Source organism: Podarcis vaucheri (genome assembly GCF_965113315.1).
Source record: "Podarcis vaucheri genome assembly, chromosome: 16".
Classification (NCBI taxonomy): domain Eukaryota; kingdom Metazoa; phylum Chordata; class Lepidosauria; order Squamata; family Lacertidae; genus Podarcis; species Podarcis vaucheri.
In genome coordinates, this window is record NC_138754.1 from 28198835 (window position 1) to 28221793 (window position 22959).

General features: G+C 46.3%; 1 protein-coding gene across 4 annotated transcripts; it reads right to left on the reverse strand.

Annotated features, from left to right (window-relative positions):
- Positions 1 to 678: 678 nt before the first annotated feature.
- On the reverse strand, positions 679 to 20705 carry LOC309521048 (solute carrier family 2, facilitated glucose transporter member 11-like). 4 transcript variants are annotated; one of them, XM_082203304.1, is made up of 12 exons: positions 20341 to 20705; positions 19436 to 19534; positions 18079 to 18239; positions 17026 to 17150; positions 14764 to 14893; positions 12555 to 12703; positions 9682 to 9869; positions 6465 to 6575; positions 5049 to 5150; positions 4667 to 4742; positions 3893 to 4020; positions 679 to 2110 (listed from the first exon to the last, which is right to left on the reverse strand). In XM_082203304.1, exons 1-12 carry the CDS (start codon positions 20365 to 20367, stop codon positions 1901 to 1903), a joined length of 1506 nt encoding a protein of 501 aa, XP_082059430.1. In that variant the 5' UTR covers positions 20368 to 20705; the 3' UTR covers positions 679 to 1900. The 4 variants fall into 4 exon arrangements, with proteins under 4 accessions (XP_082059430.1, XP_082059429.1, XP_082059431.1 ...); XM_082203303.1 differs by having other exon boundaries at positions 19436 to 19631; positions 20341 to 20372; XM_082203305.1 differs by lacking the exons at positions 19436 to 19534; positions 20341 to 20705 and adding an exon at positions 18886 to 19048.
- Positions 20706 to 22959: the final 2254 nt, after the last annotated feature.

A 22959-nucleotide genomic window follows, 5' to 3' on the forward strand; every position in this document is an offset into this window, starting at 1 on the left:
TAGGTTGGGATTCAAAGAAAATGGGCTTCATCTGACTTCCAGCAAGGAGGAGGCTGAAATGGTGTTGAAGTTTACTGCAAGCGTACCAGTGAAACAGCAGAACAAGTTTCCGATACTGTACAGTGGTACTTCGGTTTACAAACTTAATCCATTCTGGAGGTTCTTTCTTAAACAGAAACCATTCTTAAACTGAGGTGCGCTTTCCCTAATGAGGCCTCCCGCTGTTGGTGCCCTTACACCGTTCGGATTCCGTTCTTAAACCGAGGTAAAGTTCTCAAACCGGGACACTACTTTCGGTTTTGCGGAGTTTGTAAACAGGACTGTTTTTAAACCGAGGTACCACTGTACTCGGGATGCGGGTGGCGCTGTGGGTTAAACCACAGAGCCTAGGACTTGCTGATCAGAAGGTCGGTGGTTCGAATGCCCGCGATGGGGTGAGCTCCTGTTGCTTGGTCCCTGCTCCTGCCCACCTAGCAGTTCGAAAGCAGGAAGTGCAAGTAGATAAATAGGGAAGGTAAACAACATTTCCGTGTGCTGCTTTGGTTCGCCAGAAGCACTTTAGTCATGCTGGCCACATGACCCGGAAGCTTACGCCAGCTCCCTTGGCCAATAAAGCAAGATGAGCGCCGCAACCTCAGACTCGGCCACGACTGGACCTAATGGTCAGGGGTCCCTTTACCTTACCACTGTACTCATAATTTCAGAAGCAAGGTGAAAGATTAGGGGGGCCCTGAGAAGCCCCCCCACCTTTTACCTCTGCACACCTCTAGGCTCCCCATACATGGGTGTTGCCATGGGGTGGGGGGAGCAGCAGCCCCTCCTAGATCAAGTAAAACAATAGAAATACTTAACTAACTGGCCAATCATGTCAGTTCTGCTCCCCCTAACAAAGTCCTGTCCCCCCAAAAAAAATACCAGGCTACGCCCAGGCACCCACACCTACCCATGGGTTTCCCTCCCCATCTACCCCAAGAATTCAGCCTTTATTTTGATGTGTTTCAATCAGGAAAAAACTATCCCAAGCATGAGAACTCAGCTTCTGTTCCACCTGCATTGCTAAAAATCACCAGGTAGCAGTTCCCTAATTTATGCAGTTGACTCTGCTCATGGAAAACTCAGCAATGTTGCTTGCAGTAAACAAAAGCCCCCCCCTGCCCCTCATGGTAAAGCAAGAACAGGATTAACAACTCCAGATCATAGGGATTCTTCAAATAAGGGCCAACCCTAGACTCCAGGCATGCAGTTAAAAGCCTCTTTGCAGCAATGCATGGATTTTTAAAGAATGCAAATTGTGCTAGGGCTGGGGCTGGGATCAGAGCAGGCAGGGAGGGGCAAATTTAACCCTTTCCCCTTCTGCTTTGATTTCTTTACTTATTCATTTCAACAAAATTTATACACCGCATGATTGTAGCAAAACCTCTAAGCCGTTTACAATAAATATTAAAACTATCATTAAAAACAGTTGAAAACACTGGAAAACATGGAAAGATAATTAAAAATAACAGAAAAACAGAGATTAAAACATGTCAACATCAATGTGTCGGAATTTTGTTCTTGTTGTTTAGTCGTGTCCGACTCCTAAACAAAAGGATAGGCTTAGTTTTGAGAAGAATTCATTTTCCGAAGCTGGCATTTGCTTTCTTCTTTTTTTTCTTTTCAAGAGGGGGGACTCTCACTGGCACCAATGGGAGAAGCCCCCTTTCCCAATGCAAATGCTAGCTTCAGAAGAGTATTCAGAAGCACAGCTGGAGAAGGAAGCCTTCTGTTCCCTCTCAAGGCCTTGTTCACCTTCCGCCCGGCAGCTGATTCAACTGGCATTCGGAAACACCAGCCTGCTAAGAGTTTACTTTCCCTCTCCTGTTGGCCCTGAGGGCCCACTTCATCCAAACAGCAGCTGCCATCACAACTTGGTACAAAAACTGTGGTCGGTGGAGGCCATCTTTGCCCGAGTGGTGAAAACCATTCTCTTCCCCAAACGCATCCTTTTGAATTCTTCGGTGATCTCGCTGATGGACCTTCCCTTTGTCTCTGGCAGGTACCTGTAGATGAAGATCCCCACCACGAGGAGCACAACGAAGAAGAAGAGGAAGCAGAAGTGGCCGAGGACCTCCTGGAGAAAGGAAAACCAGGCACATGTGAGGTGCCTCAGTAGAGCCTCCTAGAAAGGAGAAAAACTTCTCCCTTTCCCTTATGGGGTAGTCCAGAGCCCATAGAGAGTCCTTAAGTGGGTTCCCTATCGGTAGGAGAAAATAGCAGAGGCCAACCAGAGTACTGTATATCTGAAGGAGCGTATATCTGAAGGAGCGTCTCCACCCCCATCGTTCTACCTGGACATTGAGTTCCAGCAGCGAGGGCCTTCTGGCGGTTCCCTCACTGCGAGAAGCCAAGTTACAGGGAACCAGGCAGAGGGCCTTCTCGGTAGTGGCGCCCTCCCTGTGGAACGCCCTCCCACCAGATGTCAAAGAGAACAACAACTACCAGACTTTTAGAATACATCTGAAGGCAGCCCTGTTTAGGGAAGCTTTTAATGTTTGATGTGTTACAGTATTTTAATATTTTTTTGGAAGCTGCCCAGAGTGGTGGGGTATAAATAAATTATTATTATTATTATTTGCTCTGTAAGACACACTTTTTCCCTCCTAAAAAGTAAGGGGAAATGTGTGTGCGTCTTATGGAGCGAATGCAGGCTGCGCGGCTATCCCAGAAGCCAGAACAGTGAGAGGGAGCACTGCGCAGTGCTCCCTCTTGCTGTTCTAGTTTCTGGCTTAGCCGCACGAAGCCTCTGCAGGGCACAGGGAGCCTTCATCCCGCTGCCCTGAGGAGGCTTCACGCAGCTATCCCTGGCTTTTGTGGAAGGTGGGGGAAGGGACACAGCGCACGGCTCTGTCTCTTCCCCCACCTACCGGAAAAGCCGGCAAGAGCCAGGCTCCCTTTAAAGAGCCGTGCGGAACATGTGTGCAGCTCTTGGGGGCTTTTCCCCAAGGAGGGAGATGGGCAGTCCTCCTCCCTCCTCGGGTAAAAGCCTGCAAGCGCCACACACACGCGACTCGTGAAAGGGAGCGCTGAGCACAGCCTGGGATGCATACAGGCTCTGTTCAGCGCTCCCTTTAAAGAATATTTTTTTTCCTTGCATTCCCTCTCTAAAAACTAGGTGCGTCTTATGGTCAGGTGCGTCTTATGGAGCAAAAAACACGGTACAGTGGTGCCTCGCAAGACGAAATTAATCTGTTCCGTGAGTCTCTTCGTCTAGCGGTTTTTTCGTCTTGCGAAGCAACCCTATTAGCGGCTTAGTGGATTAGCGGCTATTAAAGGCTTAGCGGCTTAGCGGCTAAAAGGCTATTAGCGGCTTAGCGGCTTAGAAAAAGGGGGGGAAGCGAAAAAAAATCGCAAGAGTCGCAAGACTTTTTCGTTTTGCGAAGCAAGCCCATAGGGAAATTCATCTTGCGAAGCACATCGAAAAACAGAAAACACTTTCGTCTAGCGGGTTTTTCATCTTGCGAAGCATTTGTCTTGCGGGGCACCACTGTATATTGAGAAGCAAAGCAGCTAGTAAGCCTGATCTTTATTCAAGGAACTGTTGCAACAGCGTCCCCACTCACCACACACAGGAGGGAGGAGAACCTGAACAATAACAGCAACTTCGCTTGTGTCATGAAGTAGAACAAGGAGAAGCTTTGTGGCTGACTGGGCCTGTCAGGGTTTTGTTTGTCTCAGGCATGGGGATTTGCATGAAAACCAAGGGAGACCCAAACACACACACACACACACACACACACACACACACGAGAGCTGGCTGGGTGCACTGGGAAAATAAGCAAGGGGGATTGTGTATTTTGTGTATTTCAGGCAGCGAAATGACTTGGGCAGACGTCGGGCAAAGGGGGCAACTCACCACAAGAAAAGGAAACGTCATCCCGACCAGGAAGAGGCCCACCCAGCTGACTATTCCAATGATGGTCATTGCCGATGGCCTTACTGACTGGCCAAAAATCTCCATTATAACCGCGAAGATGGCACCAGCTGAAAGAGGAAATATGGAGGGTCTTTTGCAATTCAGATTTCTCTGTGGAGTTTGCCGACACAAAACTCTGACTAGAAGCCACTGGCAGAAACTGTTCCAAGACCATATAACTCTGGTCCTGAATGACCTACATTGGCTCCCAGTATGATTCTGAGCACAATTCAAAGTGTTGGTCTGACTTTTCAAGCCCAAATGGCCTCGGCTCAGTATACCTGAAGGAGTGTTTCCACCCCCATCATTCAGCCCGGACACTGAGGTCCAGCTCTGAGGGTTTTCTGGCGGTTCCCTCACCGAGAGAAGTGAAGTTACAGGGAACCAGGCAGAGGGCCTTCTCGGTAGTGGCGCCTGCCCTGTGGAACGCCCTCCGATCAGATGTCAAGGAAATAAACAACTATCTGACTTTCAGAAGACATCTGAAGGCAGCCCTGTTTAGGGAAGTTTTTAATGTTTGATGTTTTATCACTTTATTAATTATTATTATTATTATTATTATTATTATTATTATTATTATTATTATTCTGTTGGGAGCCACCAAGAGTGGCTGGGGAAACCCAGCCAGATGGGCAGGGTAGAAATAATAAATTATTGTCGTTATTTTTCTGGCTCCACCCCACCCTCTGCAAGCCCTTTTCCAGATTTACTCACATGGGCCAAGACCATAGGAGAGGGTGAACAAGAATATGAGGGCGATGCTGCCAAAGGAAATCCAGGGGAACTGGCTCTGGGAAGCAAGAAGGAAGGAAGGGAAGTCCTGTTAAAACAATTGTGATGCGCATGGGATTCTTCCAAAGAACGTGTATTTTTTCCTCTCTCTTGCCCAGGATGCTGCAATGTCTTTTGCTATCCAAATGGTCCATGGGCACAGCAGATTTAGTAGCCATCACAATATAAAACCAGAGAGTCGGAAGGGACACCAAGGCTCATCTAGTCTAACCCCCCGCAATGCAGGAATCACAGGTAGTGAATCACTGACAAATGGCCACCCCCAGAGGAGAAGGAAGAGGAACCGAGGCTGGACTCTGCTCACCTGGAAAGAGAGGGCCAGGACAAGGAGCACCATCACTAGTCCCATCATTGCGAAGCCACCCCACAGGAGAACCCTCCGGCCAAAGCGGTCAACAAGGCAGCTCTGTGTGGTCAAAAAAAGGCAATCAGCACCATATTTTGAAAGGACATGAGACTGCAGTCATACCTTGGAAGTTGAAGGGAATAAGTTCTGGAAGTCCCTTAGACTTCCAAATGCTTGGAAACCAAAGCATGGCTTTTGATTGACTGAAGGAAGCTCCTGCAGCCAATTGGAAGCTGCACTGGATGTTCGGCTTCCGAAAATCATTCAAAAAGCGGAACACTCACTTCTGGGTTTTGAGCCTTTGGGAGCCGATTTGTTTGGGAGCCAAGGCATTTGAGATCCAAGGTACGACTGTAGTTTATAGAAAGTGGATTTGTTGGGTATTATCTTGGAGTGGATGTGCTGAATATTTTCTTCATATGGCTGACGGATGAAGAATCAGAAGTTTTTTTTCCTGTTCCCCTCTTTCTTTCTTTCTTTCTTTCTTTCTTTCTTTCTTTCTTTCTTTCTTTCTTTCTCTCTCTCTCTCTCTCTCTCTCTCTCTCTCTCTCTCTCTCTCTTTCTCTCTTTCTCTCTCTTTTCTTTTTCCCTTTTCCCTTTCTCTCTTTCTCTCACTTTTCTTTTTCCCTTTTCCCTTTCTCTCTTTCCCTCTCTCCTTTTCTGGTCTGCGTTTTTATTTAGATTAGCTTTTTAGCTTTGATTAAAAAAGAAAGACACGTGATACTAATTTTTGTATTTCTTTTTCCCCCAAATTTTGATAAAATGGATTTGGAAAACAAAGAAGGGGCATGAGACAAATTCCACTGAGTGTGTGGGGACTGCACAGGATACCTTGCCCATGGACAGAAAGGTGTCCGTGGGAAGTTTTTGCCCACTGCTTCCTGCTCCCAGACCAGGTAAAAAGGTAAAGGTAAAGAACCCCTGGACGGTTAAGTCCAGTCAAAGGCGACTATGGGGTTCCATCTCACTTTTAGGCCGAGGGAGCTGGCATTTGTCCACAGACAGCATGACAAAACTGCTTCTGGCACAACGGGACACCATGACGGAAACCAGAGTGCACGGAAACACCATTTACCTTCCCGCTGCAGCGGTGCCTATTTATTTTCTTGCACTGGTATGTTTTTGAACTGCTAGGTTGGCAGGAGCTGGGACAGAGCAACGGGAGCTCACCCCATTGAGGGGATTCAAACCGCCGACCTTCTGATCAGCAAGCCCAAGAGGCTCAGTGGTTTAGACCACAGCACCACCTGCATCCAGCCCAGGGCCACACACAAGCACCAGCTACTGAACCCGCCCTTCTCGCTCCCTCCAGCTCCTTCCCATTACAAAGGAGTCGGCTCTTCTGTTCCCACTCGCAAACCAGGCTGGACTTACGCATAGGATCGCACCAACAAATTCGCAGCTGCCAACGCCGACTGCTACGTAAGGTATGAGGCTTTCCTCAATTTTGGCTGTGCGGAAAACTTCGAAGGCGTAGAAGTAGATCTGGAAAACAAAAACGAAACAAGGAATGTCCGAGGGACTGGTGCAAAAAGTTTTCAGGAGGAGGGAAAGAGGTGCAGGTTCAATCTCTTGGACGAAAGGGCTCCAACATTCCTGTCAAAAGCAGGCATTTTAAGGTCTCCCAACTTCAGGTGCTCTGAATTGCCTCAAGTGGCTTCCACATTATGCTGGATGTGATCTCGTTTTTGTTACGGTGCTGTTTTTACAAGCTGTTTTATGCCACTTTGTCTTTCAAAAGAGACGAAACCATGGTGCCCACCAAAATTTCTTGGGAATAGACAGAAGCGTGAGGGTCATGGCCATTGGCACCAGGAGGTTGGGGGAGCTCCACTGCAGCTCTCTTTCATCCTCCCTTCCACCTGAACCACCAGATTTTCTGCTGCCTCAGAAAAGATGGAAGGATATCTGGGGGGAAAGTAAAAAAAATTCCTTCCAGTAGCACCTTAAAGACCAACTAAGTTAGTTCTTGGCATGAGCTTTCGTGTGCATGCACACTTCTTCAGATACACTGAAACAGAAGTAGCCAGATCCTTCTATATAGAGAGAAGGTGGGGAGGGGTATTACTCAGAAGGGTGGTGGGAATGGGAGATTGGCAGATAGCTGAGATGAGCCTGGTGACGACTCTTAACGACTGCAATAGGTCTTACAGGAAAAGGCAAGGGGTGAGAAGGTGAAAAATGGCTAAGCCATGTATAATGAGATAAGAATCCAATGTCTTTGTTCAGACCAGGTCTCTCCATGGTTTTAAATTTGGTAATGAGTTGCAATTCAGCAGCTTCTCTTTCCAGTCTATTTCTGAAATTCCTTTGTAGTAAAACAGCTACTTTGAGATCTTGTATAGAATGTCCTGGGAGATTGAAGTGTTCTCCTACTCGTTTCTCTGTTTTGTGATTCTTGATGTCAGATTTATGTCCGTTTATTCTTTGGCGTAAGGTTTGGCCTGTTTGTCCAATATAGAGAGCTGAAGGACACTGTTGGCATTTGATGGCATACACAATGTTAGATGATGAGCAATTAAATAGTCCCGAGATGGTATGTGTGATGTTGTTGGGGCCAGTAATGGTGTTGTCCGGGTGTATGTGGCAGCAAAGTTGGCATCTGGGTTTATTGCAGGCTCTGGTGCCAGTGTACGTGTTAAGTCTGGTTGTAGTATTATTGTGGGTTAGGAGTTGTTTAAGATTGGGTGGCTGTCTGTAGGCAATGAAAGGTCTTCCTCCCAGAGCTTGAGAAAGAGAACTGTCATTGTCCAGGAGAGGTTGTAGATCTCTGATGATGCGTTGTACTGTTTTAACTTGGGAGCTGTATGTGATGACTAGAGGTGTTCTGTTCTGTTATTTTCTTTTTTGGGTCTGTCTTGCAGCAAGTTCTCTCTGGGCATCAGTCTGGCTCTGTTGATCTGTTGTCTAACTTCATCTGCTGGGTATTTTAGTTCTAAAAAGGTTTGCTGTAGATCTCTTAGGTGAGAGTCTCTGTCTGTAGAATTGGAACAGATGCGGCTGTAACGTAGTGCCTGGCTATATACAATGGACTGTTTGGTATGTTTGGGATGGTAGCTAGAGGCATGTAGATATGTTTGTCAGTCAGTTGGTTTACGGTATAAGGTGGTGTCTATGCGCCCATCCTGTATTTTTATAGTAGTGTCCAAAAAATGTATTTCTTGCATAGATTGATTCATTGTTAGGTTGATTGTGTATCTGAAGAAGTGTGCATGCACACGAAAGCTCATACCAAGAACTAACTTAGTTGGTCTTTAAGGTGCTACTGGAAGGAATTTTTTTTATTTTGACTATGGCAGAGCAACACGGCTACCTATCTGTAATTGGGGGGAAAGTGTGGGAGTGGTGCATCCAAAATGCTATGGAAAGAGCTAATGCAACACAGAGCCTTGAGTTTTACTGACAGAGCAGCAGGAGTTATTTTACACTGCTATGCGCCTCAGAATAATTCTCTAAAGTGTCATAAGTCTGTCTGGACTCAGCTACACGCCGCAGATAAAACGTTTCAAATGTGTTGCATTTCACAGCTTTTTAAAATATGTGTGTAGATTCCACCTCACTCTCATATATATGTATAACACATGCACACACAGAGACTATATATATATATATATATATATATATATATATATATATATATATATATTTGCTTTCGTAGATTTTCACGGGTACAGGAATGCAGGTTTTGGTGTCTTCGGGTGTCTTCCCGTGTAAGAGTCGGGGTGTCTGTGCGACGTTTCGACGAGGTCGAAACGTCGCACAGACACCCCGACTCTTACACGGGAAGACACCCGAAGACACCAAAACCTGCATATATATATATATATATATATATGTGCTCATCTTGCTTTATTGGCTGAGGGATCCGGCGTACAGCTTCTGGGTCATGTGGCCAGCATGACTAAGCCGCTTCTGGCGAACCAGAGCAGCGCACGGAAACGCTGTTTACCTTCCCGCCGGAGTGGTACCTATTTATCTACTTGCACTTTGACGTGCTTTTGAACTGCTAGGTTGGCAGGAGCAGGGACCGAGCAACGGGAGCTCACCCCATCGCGGGGATTCGAACCGCCGACCTATGTAAATATGTTTTCGTATACCAAGTAAAGTGATGTGTTATGTTTAAACTCTAAGCAGAGAATCTTGCACAGTCTTTTAAAAGGGGCTTGAATGTCCTGGGGGCAACTAAATATAAATAAAATCAAATATAAATATAAATAAATATAAATATAAATAAAATATAAATAAATATAAATATAAATAAAATATAAATAAATAAATAAATAAATAAATATATAAATATAAATATATATAAATAAAATAAATATATATAAATAAAACCAAAAGATGGGAAGATTGATGGCTGGGTTATGATTATTTAAATGTTGTCTTAAAACAGCACCTTGCATGTGCCCTTTAGGAAATGGGTGGAGAAAGTGTGTAAGTCCCCCAATCAATGTGTGGAAAGCCCCTAAGAGAGGTGGGGGGGGGTGGGGAGAAGAAGAAGAAGGAAAATAAGAAGAAGCAGGAGAAGAGGAAGAAAGAGTTTCCATTGCTTAGAGTTCCTGATGCAATTAAAGTGATTCTACTCAACGGCACTCAAGCCAGAGAGGTTCAGGGTGAAGATCAGCAGGACGCTGAGGCCCAGCGGCCACCGCACAGACTTCTCGCTCATCACTTCCAGGACACTCAGGTTCTTGGAGCTTCTCATGTCCTCCTTCTGCTTCACCATGTCCTCCAACTCAGCTTGGTGATGCCCTTCACCCCAGAGGTACTTCATGGCTTTGTGGGGGAGAGAGAGGGAGAGAAAGAAAGGGGGGGGGGGACGGAGTCCTTCAAAAACTGAGTTACTCAATTATCTGAACATTGGCTGAACAAAAAGATCAAAGTTTCAGTCATCATCAGAGAACGCATCCAGGGGTATCCAAATTACTATCATCCATTCAGAAGCTTGAAGGAGCTGTGGTGGACTTGTAAAAGGGTAAAAGCATATTGGGAAATGATTCATAATGAATTCATAATTCCCTCCCAAACCCAGAGTCCTTCCTGTTGAGGATAATTCAGACTGAAATACCCAGATGTCAAAAAAGGTTATTTATGTATGCTACCACTGCGGCTTCTGTTTTGTTAGCCCCAAAATGGAAAATGAGCAAGGTCCCAACCAAAGAAGAATGGCAACTTGAGCTGACAGAATATACACAACTTGCAGACTTAACATATAGAATAAGAAAACAAGAAGAACATGCGTTTAAAGAAGACTGGAAGGTGTTTATTGAATACAGTGGTACCTCGGGTTTAGTACTTAATTCGTTCCGGAGGTCCGTTCTTAACCTGAAACTGTTCTTAACCTGAAGCACCACTTTAGCTAATGGGACCTCCTGCTGCCACAGCGCCGCCGGAGCACAATTTCTGTTCTCATCCTGAAGCAAAGTTCTTAACCTGAGGTACTATTTCTGGGTTAGTGGAGTCTGCAACCTGAAGCATATGTAACCCGAGGTACCACTGTATAGGGGAAATAACTGTGTACAACTGAAAACGCTGGCAGCACTAAGAAAAATTCAACATCAAAATAAGTTTTGATGGATGCAGTAATGGAAAACTAAATAGTATAGTTTTTGTAACATATGCAGGAATATAAGATATGAAAAATGAACCATGGAAAGAGAAGGGAAGTCATTAATATGTTAAGGATGTATAATGAGTATTTTAAATTGCAAAACAGAAAATTTAATAAAAATTACATTTAAAAAAAGAAGCAGCAGCTCGACGGAGCTTATACCTGAAGGAGCGTCTCCACCCTCATCGTTCTGCCCGGACACTGAGGTCCAGCTCCAAGGGCCTTCTGGCGGTTCCCCCACTGCGAGAAGCAAAGCTACAGGGAACCAGGCAGAGGGCCTTCTCAGTAGTGGTGCGCACCTTGTAGAACGCCCTCCCATCAGATGTCAAGGAGATAGACAACTACATAACTTTTAGAAGACATCTGATGGTGGTCCTGTATTGGGAAATTTTTAATTTTTTTTTATATTTTGCTAGAAGCCACCCAGAGTGGCTGAGTCAACCCTATCTAAAGGGTGGCATATAAATAATAACATTATTAAGCCACCCCTGAAAATAGGGGAATGTTAGTGACAGAACAAGTGGAACAACATTGCTTGGGCATCCCGCCCTGCCTAAAGAGGCCAGCTGGAGTTGGACAGAACTAAAGGAAGGTCCGTATAGTAAATGCTATGGTTTTCCCAGTAGTGATGTATGGAAGTGAGAGCTGGACCATAAAGATGGCTGATCGCCGAAGAATTGATGCTTTTGAATTATGGTGCTGGAGGAGACTCTTGAGAGTCCCATGGACTGCAAGAAGACCAAACCTCTCCATTCTGAAGGAAATCAGCCCTGAGTGCTCACTGGAAGGACAGATCGTGAAGCTGAGGCTCCAATACTTTGGCCACCTCATGAGAAGAGAAGACTCCCTGGAAAAGACCCTGATGTTGGGAAAGATTGAAGGCACAAGGAGAAGGGGACAGCAGAGGACGAGATGGTTGGATAGTGTTCTCGAAGCTACAAACATGAGTTTGATCAAACTGCGGGAGGCAGTGGAGGACAGAAGTGCCTGACGTGCTCTGGTCCATGGGGTCACGAAGAGTCGGACACGACTAAACGACTAAACAACAAAGGAAGCAGATCAGGGGTTTTTAATCTGGGCAGCCCACCCTGCCCACATGTGATCAAACATCTAGACTTGCTCTGGTCTCCCAAACAGGTCTGGGGGTGGTTATTGTTATGTACTGAAGTTCTCACCCTGGGCCAGCAGGGGGGATACTGTAGATAGTTATGCAAATAAGGGATCGAAAGTGACGTTCAGTGATTGGATAGTTACAGAAAGTGGTTACTGTTGCATTGTAGTGGAGCTCTATATAAGCAGGCTGGCTGAACCCTTCAGTTCAGTTCTGTTCTGGCCTGTGAATAAACAAGAGCTGTCTGAAGAATCGCTGTGTCGTCTGATATGTTCACCCACAACGTAACAGTTATGAGACCTGGCTGTGCATGGGCAGAAGTCCTCTGGGGTAGGGCAGGTCTTACACCCCCCTGCGGCAGAGAGTCGCTTACAGCAGCTCTGCGGTGGAGAACACTGCTAAAATCGCATATCAGAGGTGGGGCTGTGGCTCTTTTGGATTCCTAGTTTAAAAACCCTAGAATTTCTAAGATTGCCGTAAAAGTCAAACCGCTCCCTCACCCCTAATTTCCACTGAGGCTGAATCAGCCTCCGACTTTTGCATGCAGAAGCCTCGGGTACCACTGATTTGTGTGTGGACGGGAACTTTTGGATGAAAAATAGGCAAACAACTAGAAATTTTGTGCAAGTTATGGCAGGGGCTTCTATTTTCCTCGCTGACTTTTTATTTGGGCACACCTCTTGTGCTCAGGCAATGCAGGCTAGACGGCCACTTCCACCCCACCCAACTTGCTCATTACCTTTCAAGCAACCATCTTTGTCTCCCTTCTGGAGCAACAGGTATGGAGGGGACTCGGGGAAGAAGGGCAGGAGCAGCAGCTGGAACAGGGCTGGGATCCCACACAGAGCCAGGAGCAGAGGCCACAGCGACTCTGTGCCAAAGAGATCTCTGGGGACAACAGGCATAGAGAAAGCAGCTATTTAGGCTTCATCCAAGGTAGGAGGGCAGGTGTTTAGGGGACCTGGGAACCCCTGATTTCCTTCTTTTTTAAAAAACAACAACACCACATCAATATTGTTGTTGCTAATTAAATTTGTATACCAGCCTATACTCACAGGTCTCAGAGCAGTTACAACATAAAATACATAATAAAAACAAAAACAACCCAATAAACCTCCTACCCGGCACATTTTAAAAGCACATGTATAGACCTCACAGTTGCAGAGATCAGTTCGATTTGTTATATTTCTATACTGCTTTTCATTCAAATGAATCGCTAAGCGGCTTAAAGGTACCCCTGACCATTAGGTCCAGTCGCGGATGACTCTGGGGTTGCGCGCTCATCTCGCTCTATAGGCCAAGGGAGACGGAGTTTGTCTGCAGACAGCTTCTGGGTCATGTGGCCAGCACGACTAAGCCGCTTCTGGCGAACCAGAGCAGTGCATGGAAACGCTGTTTACCTTCCCGCCAGAGTGGTACCTATTTATCTACTTGCACTTTGACATGCTTTCGAACTGCTAGGTTGGCAGGAGCACGGACCAAGCAACGGAAGCTCACCCATTTGAACCACCAACCTTCTGATCGGCAGGCCCTAGGTTCAGTGGTTTAGACCACAGCACTACCACGTCCTTACAAACAATAAATAACAATTGCATAATAGAACACCACAAATGCAGCACAAATCCAGTAGAACAATTAAGAAATCACCAGTTAGAAAAATCACAGGTCCTGCCCCCGCCCGACCAACCCCCAGCACATTGCTCAGCTGTTTGTCACAGAAACAGGTCTTTCCAATGTATCACTCTTTAAAAAAGGGGTAGGGAACCTCTAGCCCATGAGTCAATCTTGGCCCACTGGGGGTGGGATCTAATTTGGCCCATGAGGTCATTATCCCCCAAACCACACCCACCAGCTGACATCACTAAGTGATGTCAGCTGAAGCGCAGAGTTGAACGCGGCTGGGTGCTGTTTTGCCAGTGCATTTCCTGCAGGGTATGGAGTGAGTTTCTGAAAAGCCTATGGAATTGTATGTAGTTGTCCCTTGCCCCCCTTAAGCTTCCTGGCATTACGCCACCACCTTGCTCCCATCAGGAGAAACCCCAAAGTGTCTTTGGCCCAGCAGACGGGAGGGAGCCAGCAGGCAAATCTCTCCTGCCTGGTCCAACAGAGAAACCAGTAGGAGAACACTTCAATCTCCCAGGACATTCTATACAAGATCTAAAAGTAGCTGTTTTACTACAAAGGAATTTCAGAAATAGACTGGAAAGAGAAGCTGCTGAATTGCAACTCATTACCAAACTTAAAACCATGGAGAGACCTGGTCTGAACAGAGACATTGGATTCTTATCTCATTATACATGACTAAGCCATTTTTCACCTTCTCACCCCTTGCCTTTTCCTGTAAGACCTATTGCAGTCATTAAGAGTCGTCAACAAGCTCATCTCAGCTATCTGCCAATCTCCCATTCCCACCACCCTTCTGAGTAATACCCCTCCCCACCTTCTCACTATATAGAAGGATCTGGCAACTTCTGTTTCAGTGTATCTGAAGAAGTGTGCATGCACACGAAAGCTCATACCAAGAACTAACTTAGTTGGTCTTTAAGGTGCTACTGGAAGGATTTTTTTTTATTTTGACTATGGCAGACCAACACGGCTACCTATCTGTAACTGGAACCCTGGTCCAGAGTTAGAGAGGAAAGGGAGGGCATGACACAAACAAGAATGAAAGGTGCGGAGCTCACCTACGTCGCCAAGGCTGTTGGGGACGACGCAATCATTACAGTGGTCAGCACAAAATAGACTCATAAACCATTAAAAGTGACAAGATCAGTCCAAGTGGAAATAAGGAGAGAATGTAATTGGTCAGCAAATTGAGGGAAATGTCCTGACAGATGGAACAACACTTGATTGTCTCAACCGCAAAACGGATCCAAGTGGGAAGAAAATAGAAAAGGAGGGAAGGATAAACAAACGCGGTTGTCTGCCATGCCATCAGTTTAACTTACCTTAAGCCCATAATTTGTCCAAAAGCTTTTCCTAGCGAAAAAAACACAGAGCAGGTGGCAGTGGCAAAACCTCTGAATTTCTTGGGTGCAATTTCTCCAACGTACGGTCCATTGGTGTTCAGGGAAATACCTTCAGTGAGAAGGAAAAGGTACATTACAGAAATATTTAGTGATGTCTCTGAGATCATACCACATTGTTCCACCACCCAGAAAACCCACCACTTGGAGCTGCCTGTGTCAGCCTGGGCCACATGATGGGGGGGGGGGGGGAGGAGAGCAAGCTGGAAGGAGAGCCCCTTCTGAGATGGGCCACTTGCAAGCTGGTAACAACATACCCCCAGATCTCCAGATGACCTCTCAAAGTGGCTAAACATTAGGGATCATGGTGGGCAGTGCTGGATTACCAAATAGACAGAGTAGGAAGTAGTCTATGGGCCCCATGCCTTTTAGGGGCCCGATGACAACGAATCAAAATAATATTGATTTGATCTTGAAAGAAAATTACAAAAAAACGTATTCGGAGATAATTTGCGAGATTTCAACTGCCTATCAAAAAAACTAAGATCATGGCCACTGGTCCCATCACCTCCTGGCAAATAGAAGGGGAAGAAATGGAGGCAGTGAGAGATTTTACTTTCTTGTGCTCCGTGATCACTGCAGATGGTGACAGCAGTCACAAAATTAAAAGATGCCTGCTTCTTGGGAGAAAAGCAATGACAAACTTAGACAGCATCTTAAAAAGCAGAGACATCACCTTGCCAACAAAGGTCCGTATAGTTAAAGCTATGGTTTTCCCAGTAGTGATGTATGGAAGTGAGAGCTGGACCATAAAGAAGGCTGATGGCCGAAGAATTGATGCTTTTGAATTATGGTGCTGGAGGAGACTCTTGAGAGTCCCATGGACTGCAAGAAGATCAAACCTCTCCATTCTGAAGGAAATCAGCCCTGAGTGCTCACTGGAAGGACAGATCCTGAAGCTGAGGCTCCAATACTCTGGCCACCTCATGAGAAGAGAAGACTCCCTGGAAAAGACCCTGATGTTGGGAAAGATTGAGGGCACAAGGAGAAGGGGACGACAGAGAACGAGATGGTTGGACAGTGTTCTTGAAGCTACCAACATGAGTTTGACCAAACTGCGGGAGGCAGTGGAAGACAGGAGTGCCTGGCGTGCTCTGGTCCATGGGGTCACGAAGAGTCGGACACGACTAAACAACTAAACAACAACAACAGGGACTGCCTCCAAAGGGTTTAATCTGGCAGTGATGATGGGACCTTGACAGGCAAGACAGGAGTGTCCAGCAGACATCCTCCAGCTGGACCCAAGCCAGGGACCACCTTTGTCAGGCAGCCCAGAAGGACACCATTGCTGAGCAGGTCAAAATTTGCTAAGAGCTCCAGCAGAACCAACAGGGAGACAACCCCCCACCCTGTGTTTCCAGTTCCCACGTCATCTACCCAGTGGCCAAATACATCTCTGTCTGAAAACTGGAACCAGGATGAAATGGGTTCAGAAGAACAACATATTCCTCTCACAAGGCTTTCATCCCTTTCAAGACCCGCTTGGGTGGATGTCTTTATGTGTGAGTGAGCTCACACACCCAAGATCAGGCCCACAAACTGAGATGGATCCAGGACCATGTGAGAAGGACCTCCTTCTCTTCCTGCTGCTGCCACTAAGGGCCCATGGTTGGGTTCGGCTGTCACTCTTGCATCCAAATCTGAGCTGCTTTATTTGCAAAGCGTGAAGCTTAAACTGACCTGTGATGATTCATCCTTAGCTGCAGAGGGTCCTTGATGCGGTAAGCTACTACACTTGCAGGACTCTGTGCCAATGCAACAACGGTGGGACAGTGAAATGCCTTTGCCTCCCTCACTGCCACAGTGGAGGCCAGGGCCAGCTCAAGACATTTTGCTGCCCGAGGCAAAGGACAAGATGGCCCCTTCCCCAAAGGCACACACAGAAGGCAATGGGACTGGTAGTTGAATTTTACTCCAACGTAGATGAAAGAACTGTGTCTTCCACCACACTTGAGGACACTCGCAATTCTGGCCAGTCCCTGTACCTCAGCATCTGCTGCCTGAGGCAGCTACCTCATGCTAGGGCCGGCCCTGGCAGAGGCCCAAACTGGGGTTCTGGCCTGCTCTCAGTAGCATTTTACCAGAGTTTTCCTCCATGTTTAAACTAGCCATCATTGCCCCAGTTGCATTCATGCAATTGGCCCCACCCAAGACTCAAAATTTCAGGGCTGAGAGGTCTCCTACCTGCAGTGAAGCCATAGAGGAAACGGCTTATCAGGATCATTTCGAAAGAGTCGGCCGTCCTACTGAAGCCGACGAGGAGGGCGGCGGCGATGGTGACAATGTCGTTGAACAGCAGCGTTTTCTTTCTGGAACGGACAACGTCCCGGGGTGAAGAAGAGGCTTTTGCCCGCCCCTTTTTCCCCAACTGAAGAAGCAAACCCCCCTGACTGACCTCTTGCCAAATGAAACATGGCAAATAAGGGATTCAAAGCACATGATTCACAAAATGATGTTGGCATCACAAGAGTGACATACTTCTTTTTTTTTAAAGGACTATTTCTGTATTTTATTGCTTAGAGTTAGAATCATAGAATCATAGAATTGATCCCGAGATGATTCCAAGAGGATAACAATAACAACAATAATAAATGTATTATTGTTGTTGTTGTTATTGTTAAATTCTTAATACTTTTATTTTGCTTTAAACAAATACAGATAAATATAAACAACCAAAATTACAAAAGAAAAATCCTTAATAATAATAATAATAATGAAAAAAGCTAAAAAACTACAAAAAATAAAAGTACACGGCATAGAACATAAGCCATTATGGGAAAGAAAAAAGAAAAAGGAAAGGAGGTGGGGGGGGGGGAAGGAAAAGAAAAAAAAAAGAGGAAGATGAGCCAAAACACAAGAAGGCTCATCTATTGTATGCTTCCATCAAGGTCACAACAGATCATTATTCTTATCAATTCTCTCTATCTGCATTCCATAGAATCCCTCATCTTGGTAATTGGGAACATTTCCCTATGTGGTATCATCCTAAACATAACCAGGTCTTTCTTGATGAACCCTTATCCCCTAGATAATTATTTAAACATCCCCATTCTTCTTTCACCATCTTTTTAGGTTTATCTCTTATTGCATCTGTCAGCTTCGCGAGCTCCAAGTAATCGTACAGTTTGACTACCCATTCATCTTGACATACTTTATTAATGCCCATATTGACATACTTTATTAATGGCCACAAAGGGGTGGGGGGCACCAGGGCCTCCTGGTAAGGAAGGGGCTTACTTTCCATATTGGGTGGTCACATGCCCACTGGACAGGTTGCCCAGGATCCCACCCAGGCAGAAAATGGAGACGACTGCAGACCACAGGAAGGTGAGCGTTTCGTGGTGAAGGGCAGAGCCATACCGCTTGACCCATGTCTGGTTGATAAATGTCTTGATGTACTGGGAAGGGAATAATAATAATAATAATAATAATAATAATAATAATAATAAATAAATAAATTAAAGAAGACATGAACTCCAGCACCCACCCACTGTGTATCTCTTATATTGAAAGCTCTTGGTTTTGTGTGTGTGTGTGTGTGTGTGTGTGTGTGTGTGTGTGTGTATTTCTTGGTTTACAAGAGAGGAGGCACCTCCACAGGTATATACCTCCACATGTGGTGGGAATGTCCTAAAATCCAACTCTTTTGGACATCAATCATACAAGAAATATGCAAAATAACCAGTGCTTTTTTCTGGAGGGACGCAGGGGTACGCATACCCCTAAACATTTTGTGAATCTAAGTCTGCCCACATTGAGGGGCAGTATTTCAATATGAGTAGGAAAATGGGAGTATCCCTAAACTTTTTTTTTATAGGAAAAAAGCACTGCAAATAACTAAGCAAGTACAAGAAATCACCTCAGAACAGGTCCTACTAAACATCTTACAGGACAATACTCCCCACTCACATCACAAAGAGCTCATAACCCACCTACTCTCAGCAGCCAGAAGCATAATAGCCAGACACTGGTAGCATATTTTTTCAACAAACCACATTATTTTCCAGACAGCAGCCCCTGCTCTGCCCTGCCTTGTTTACAAACCTTCATTTCCTCCGTTGGTATGAAAGGAGATGGTTTGGATTCAGGGTACAACCTTCTCCAGATGACAAAACTGGAGAAATCCTGCCCCTCCGGACACACCAGAGCCAATCAGCAGGAGCCAACTAGCTCTTTTGGCCCCTCCCCCTGGTGGCAACCCATGTGACCCAATCCCTCCGCCATGCCTGTATCTCCACCTGAACCACCGCTGGCTTGAGATGATACTGCTGCCCGTCCTGACATTGTGGGCACCAGCTAAGCGGGTGGAGGAAAAGAGGTCCCGGGCACAGCTGCCCCTCACTCACCCCTTGAAAATGGGGGCTAGCACCCTCAGGGGCAACCCCACCACCCATTTGTCAGGGGATATTCCCACACCCTGAAAAGCCATCTTCCGTGCGTGTAGAGAGCCCGTGAAGCCAAATAATCTACCTAAACACCACAAAGCTGTTCTCTTTTTGTATCAGCTGAGGCCACCGTCGGACGAGACCCCTTGAGGCTATCGCCAACCCACATGTGAGAGGGAGAAGGTTCAACTATGATCCCCCTTGCTTACCTGAGAGGGATAGCTGATCACGGAGATCTGGAAGCCGATCAGGAAGGTCCCTCCCATCCCCACCACAAAGATCATTTGGAACACTCGCTGGTACTGAATCTGCCAAGAGAAAACACCGCCATCTGGGCCACGTCCTCGCCTCACCTCTGCAGCCACCATCCAAGAGATGGCGAGGGCTGGTCCAGCACCTAATGCCCTATTAGGCAGGGAAGGAGTCAGGTGAGAGGACAAGGGGGACAACAGGAGAACCAGGTGTGACCCTGACGCCTCAGCCAGGTGTTATGAACCCACTTAAGAAGTGACTGACCGCCTCAGATGGGAAACAATTGTTCTCCCCTCCATGGTATTCATTTAAAGCCAGGGGTCAGCAAACCTTTTTCAGCAGGGGGCCAGTCTACTGCTCCTCAGACCTTGTGGGGGGGCTGGACTATATTTTGGAAGGGGGGATAGGAACGAATTCCTATGCCCTACAAATAACACAGAGATGCCCTACAAATAACACAGAGATGCACATTCTACTCATGTAAAAACATGCTGATTCCTGGACCGTCCACGGGCCGGATTGAGAAGGCGATTGGGCGGATCCGGCCCCCAGGCCTTAGTTTGCCTACCTGTGATTTAAAGAGGCTTTTCTCAAAGAATCATAGCTACAATTCCTAGCATCCTTAACAAACTACAGGTCCCAGCATACTTTGTGTGTGGGGTGTAATATCCTGCCCTGAAGCAGAGAGAGAAAGAGAAGGGGATTGCAGAGAAGGTGTCGTGTCCCCCCCAATATTGGTGAGGGAGAAGAGCAGGTCTTCTGGGGGCTGGGGTGGGACATCCCAGAGGTGGGGTCCTCAGCTAGGAGTAAATAAAGAGTGCTGAGTCTCTTTCCTCGTCAGGCTGAAGTGCCCGATACTCACCAAGTCAGAGAAGACACGGGCTGCCATTTTCTGCAGGAAAAGTTGTTGCTCTGTCCCCGGTCGTTTGTCAGGTGGGCTGAGAGCTCTCTAGGCTTTCCTTGACCAACAGCACAACGCAGGACAGTGAGGTAGCAAGGAAGAGTGGGACTGCAGCCCAAGGTATTATTTCGAGGATTTCAGTGACTTTTGACCCATCAGCAAGTTGTCCCCGGTTAACTATTCCAAGAAGAAACCGAGCCAGCCCTAAGTCATCATGAAGTCAGCTTTCTCTTGGATTGACACAGCGCCATGGCCTGATAACTAGGGCAGGACACAGAGGATTTCACCTTTGCCTTGCTTGCATACTGACCAGGCCTCTGCCCCATATCTGCCACATCAGGGGCTTATTTTGCAATAGGGAGAGAAGGAAAAGCAATGGATGTCACCACCTGCAGTTGTTCCACCTAGCATCTCCTCCAACGTTTCTCCAGTGAAAACAGGGACGTCCTATCCCATAATAACAACAATAGTAATTTTATTATTTATATCCCACCCGTCTGACTGGGTTGTCCCAGCCACTCTGGGCAGCTTCCAACCTATATAAAAACATATGAAAACAGGGAAGTCCTAAGGAAAATGGGACATTCCAGTATCAAATCAGAAACAGGGATGGCTTCTGTAAATCCGGGACTGTCCCTGGAAAACAGAGAAACTTGGAGGATCTGGGATCCCAAGGCTGATTTGCTAATAATAATAATAATAATAATAATAATAATAATAATAATAATAATAATTTATTACTTACTTATACCTTGCCCATGTGGCCAGGCCTCCCCAGCTCCCAACAGAATATTAAAAACACAATAAAACACCAAACATTTAAAACTTCCCCAAACAGGGCTGCCTTCAGATGTCTTCTAAAAGTCAGATAGTTGTTTATTTCCTTGACATCTGATGGGAGGGTGTTCCAGAGGGCGGGTGCCACTATTGAGAAGGCCCTCTGCCTGTTTCCCTGTAACCTCACTTCTCGCAAGGAGGGAACCGCCAGAAGGCCCTCAGAGCTGGACCTCAGAGCTGAACGATGGGGGTGGAGACGCTCCTTCAGGTATACCAACAAAGAGCAGCTTCCTTTCTTATACTAAGGAATAACTATGGGGATAACTATGGTCCTTGCCTGGCCAATTCACCAATGGGACCCTGAATTAGATGTTAACTCTTGGTAGAACCAGGAATTAGAAGGGACTCAGGCATCATACACCCTCACCCTCACCCCCGACCCCGAACAACTCACAACAATAATATCCCGGCTGACACAAAGCTAGCCGTTGGAGAGAGCAGATCCCTTTCACGTTCTGTTGAGAGAGATGGTAATCAATTACCCAAACTGGTAATCCATTATCTAGAGCAGGCAATGACTAAACCTGGACTCCCCTCCATCTGCCTGCAATGCTGAATTAAACAATTACATGTCAACTGCCTATGCCAAGAAGAGGTGGGAGTTTATTTGGGGTCAAGATTAACAGGGGAAATGGTAGATGGGAAAAGAGGATCCATCTAAAGCCCAAGGAAACCTCCCTGTCACCTGCTGGAAATCGGGAGTCCAACAGCATCTAGCTCCCCATCCCACGCTCCTTTGGCATGTTGGGGGCCACCTGGGACACCAAGCCACTGACCCCCTATATGCTTCCCATATACAGTTGTACCTTGGAAGTCGAACGGAATCCATTCTGGAAGTCCGTTCGACTTCCAAAACATTCGGAAACCAAAGCACGGCTTCTAATTGGCTGCAGGGAGCTCCTGCAGCCAATTGGAAGCTGCAGAAGCCGAGTTGGATGTTCAGGTTCCAAAGAACCTTCGCAAACCAGAACACTCACTTCCGGATTTGCGGCATTCGGGAGCCAAAACGTTCAAGAACTATGCTGTTCTAAAACCAAGGTACGACTGTATATACTGTCATTAACCAGCAGTAGAAAAAGGGTTTTCACAGATTTTCTTAAAATCTTCACTGGCACGAAAGATACATCAGTCCATGTTGCTCATTCCAAAGAAATAATTTTATTTATATATTTTTTCATAAAGTTATTTCATGCCCTTGTCTTGCCAGGATTTCATTATTTCCTTTACACACATAACGAAACCAACACTTTTTCATGTTTGCATTTTGCAAAAGCTCTAACCTCTACAGTGTTTATTAAATGATGCACGCCAACGAAGCTGCCTTGCTGCTTCTGTGATTTTTCTTTGGTGCGGCCTCACAAGCAGAGCAGGTTCGGGAGAGGCAGCTGCCTTGCTAAGGCTGTAGCAAACATGCGGACGAATATGCCCTGTGGCAGGAAAAGGCATTCGATAAGGCAATAGGCCTCCAACTGGTGTACAAAGATGGCTGCCTCCCATCATCCCAAAAACCCCACTCCCTCCTGGATCCTGAAATCGGGGATCAGAGACATCAGTAGGAGAGGGGGGCGATGAAAGCAGTCAAAGCTCAGTCAGTAGAGCATGAGACTCTACCACAGGGTCGTGGGTTGGAGTCCTACATTGGGCAAAAGATTCCTGAATTATGGGGGTTGGACCAGATGACCCTCATAGTCCCTTTCAACTTTACAATTCTATGATTCCATGGCCCACAAGGCACTTTCTCAG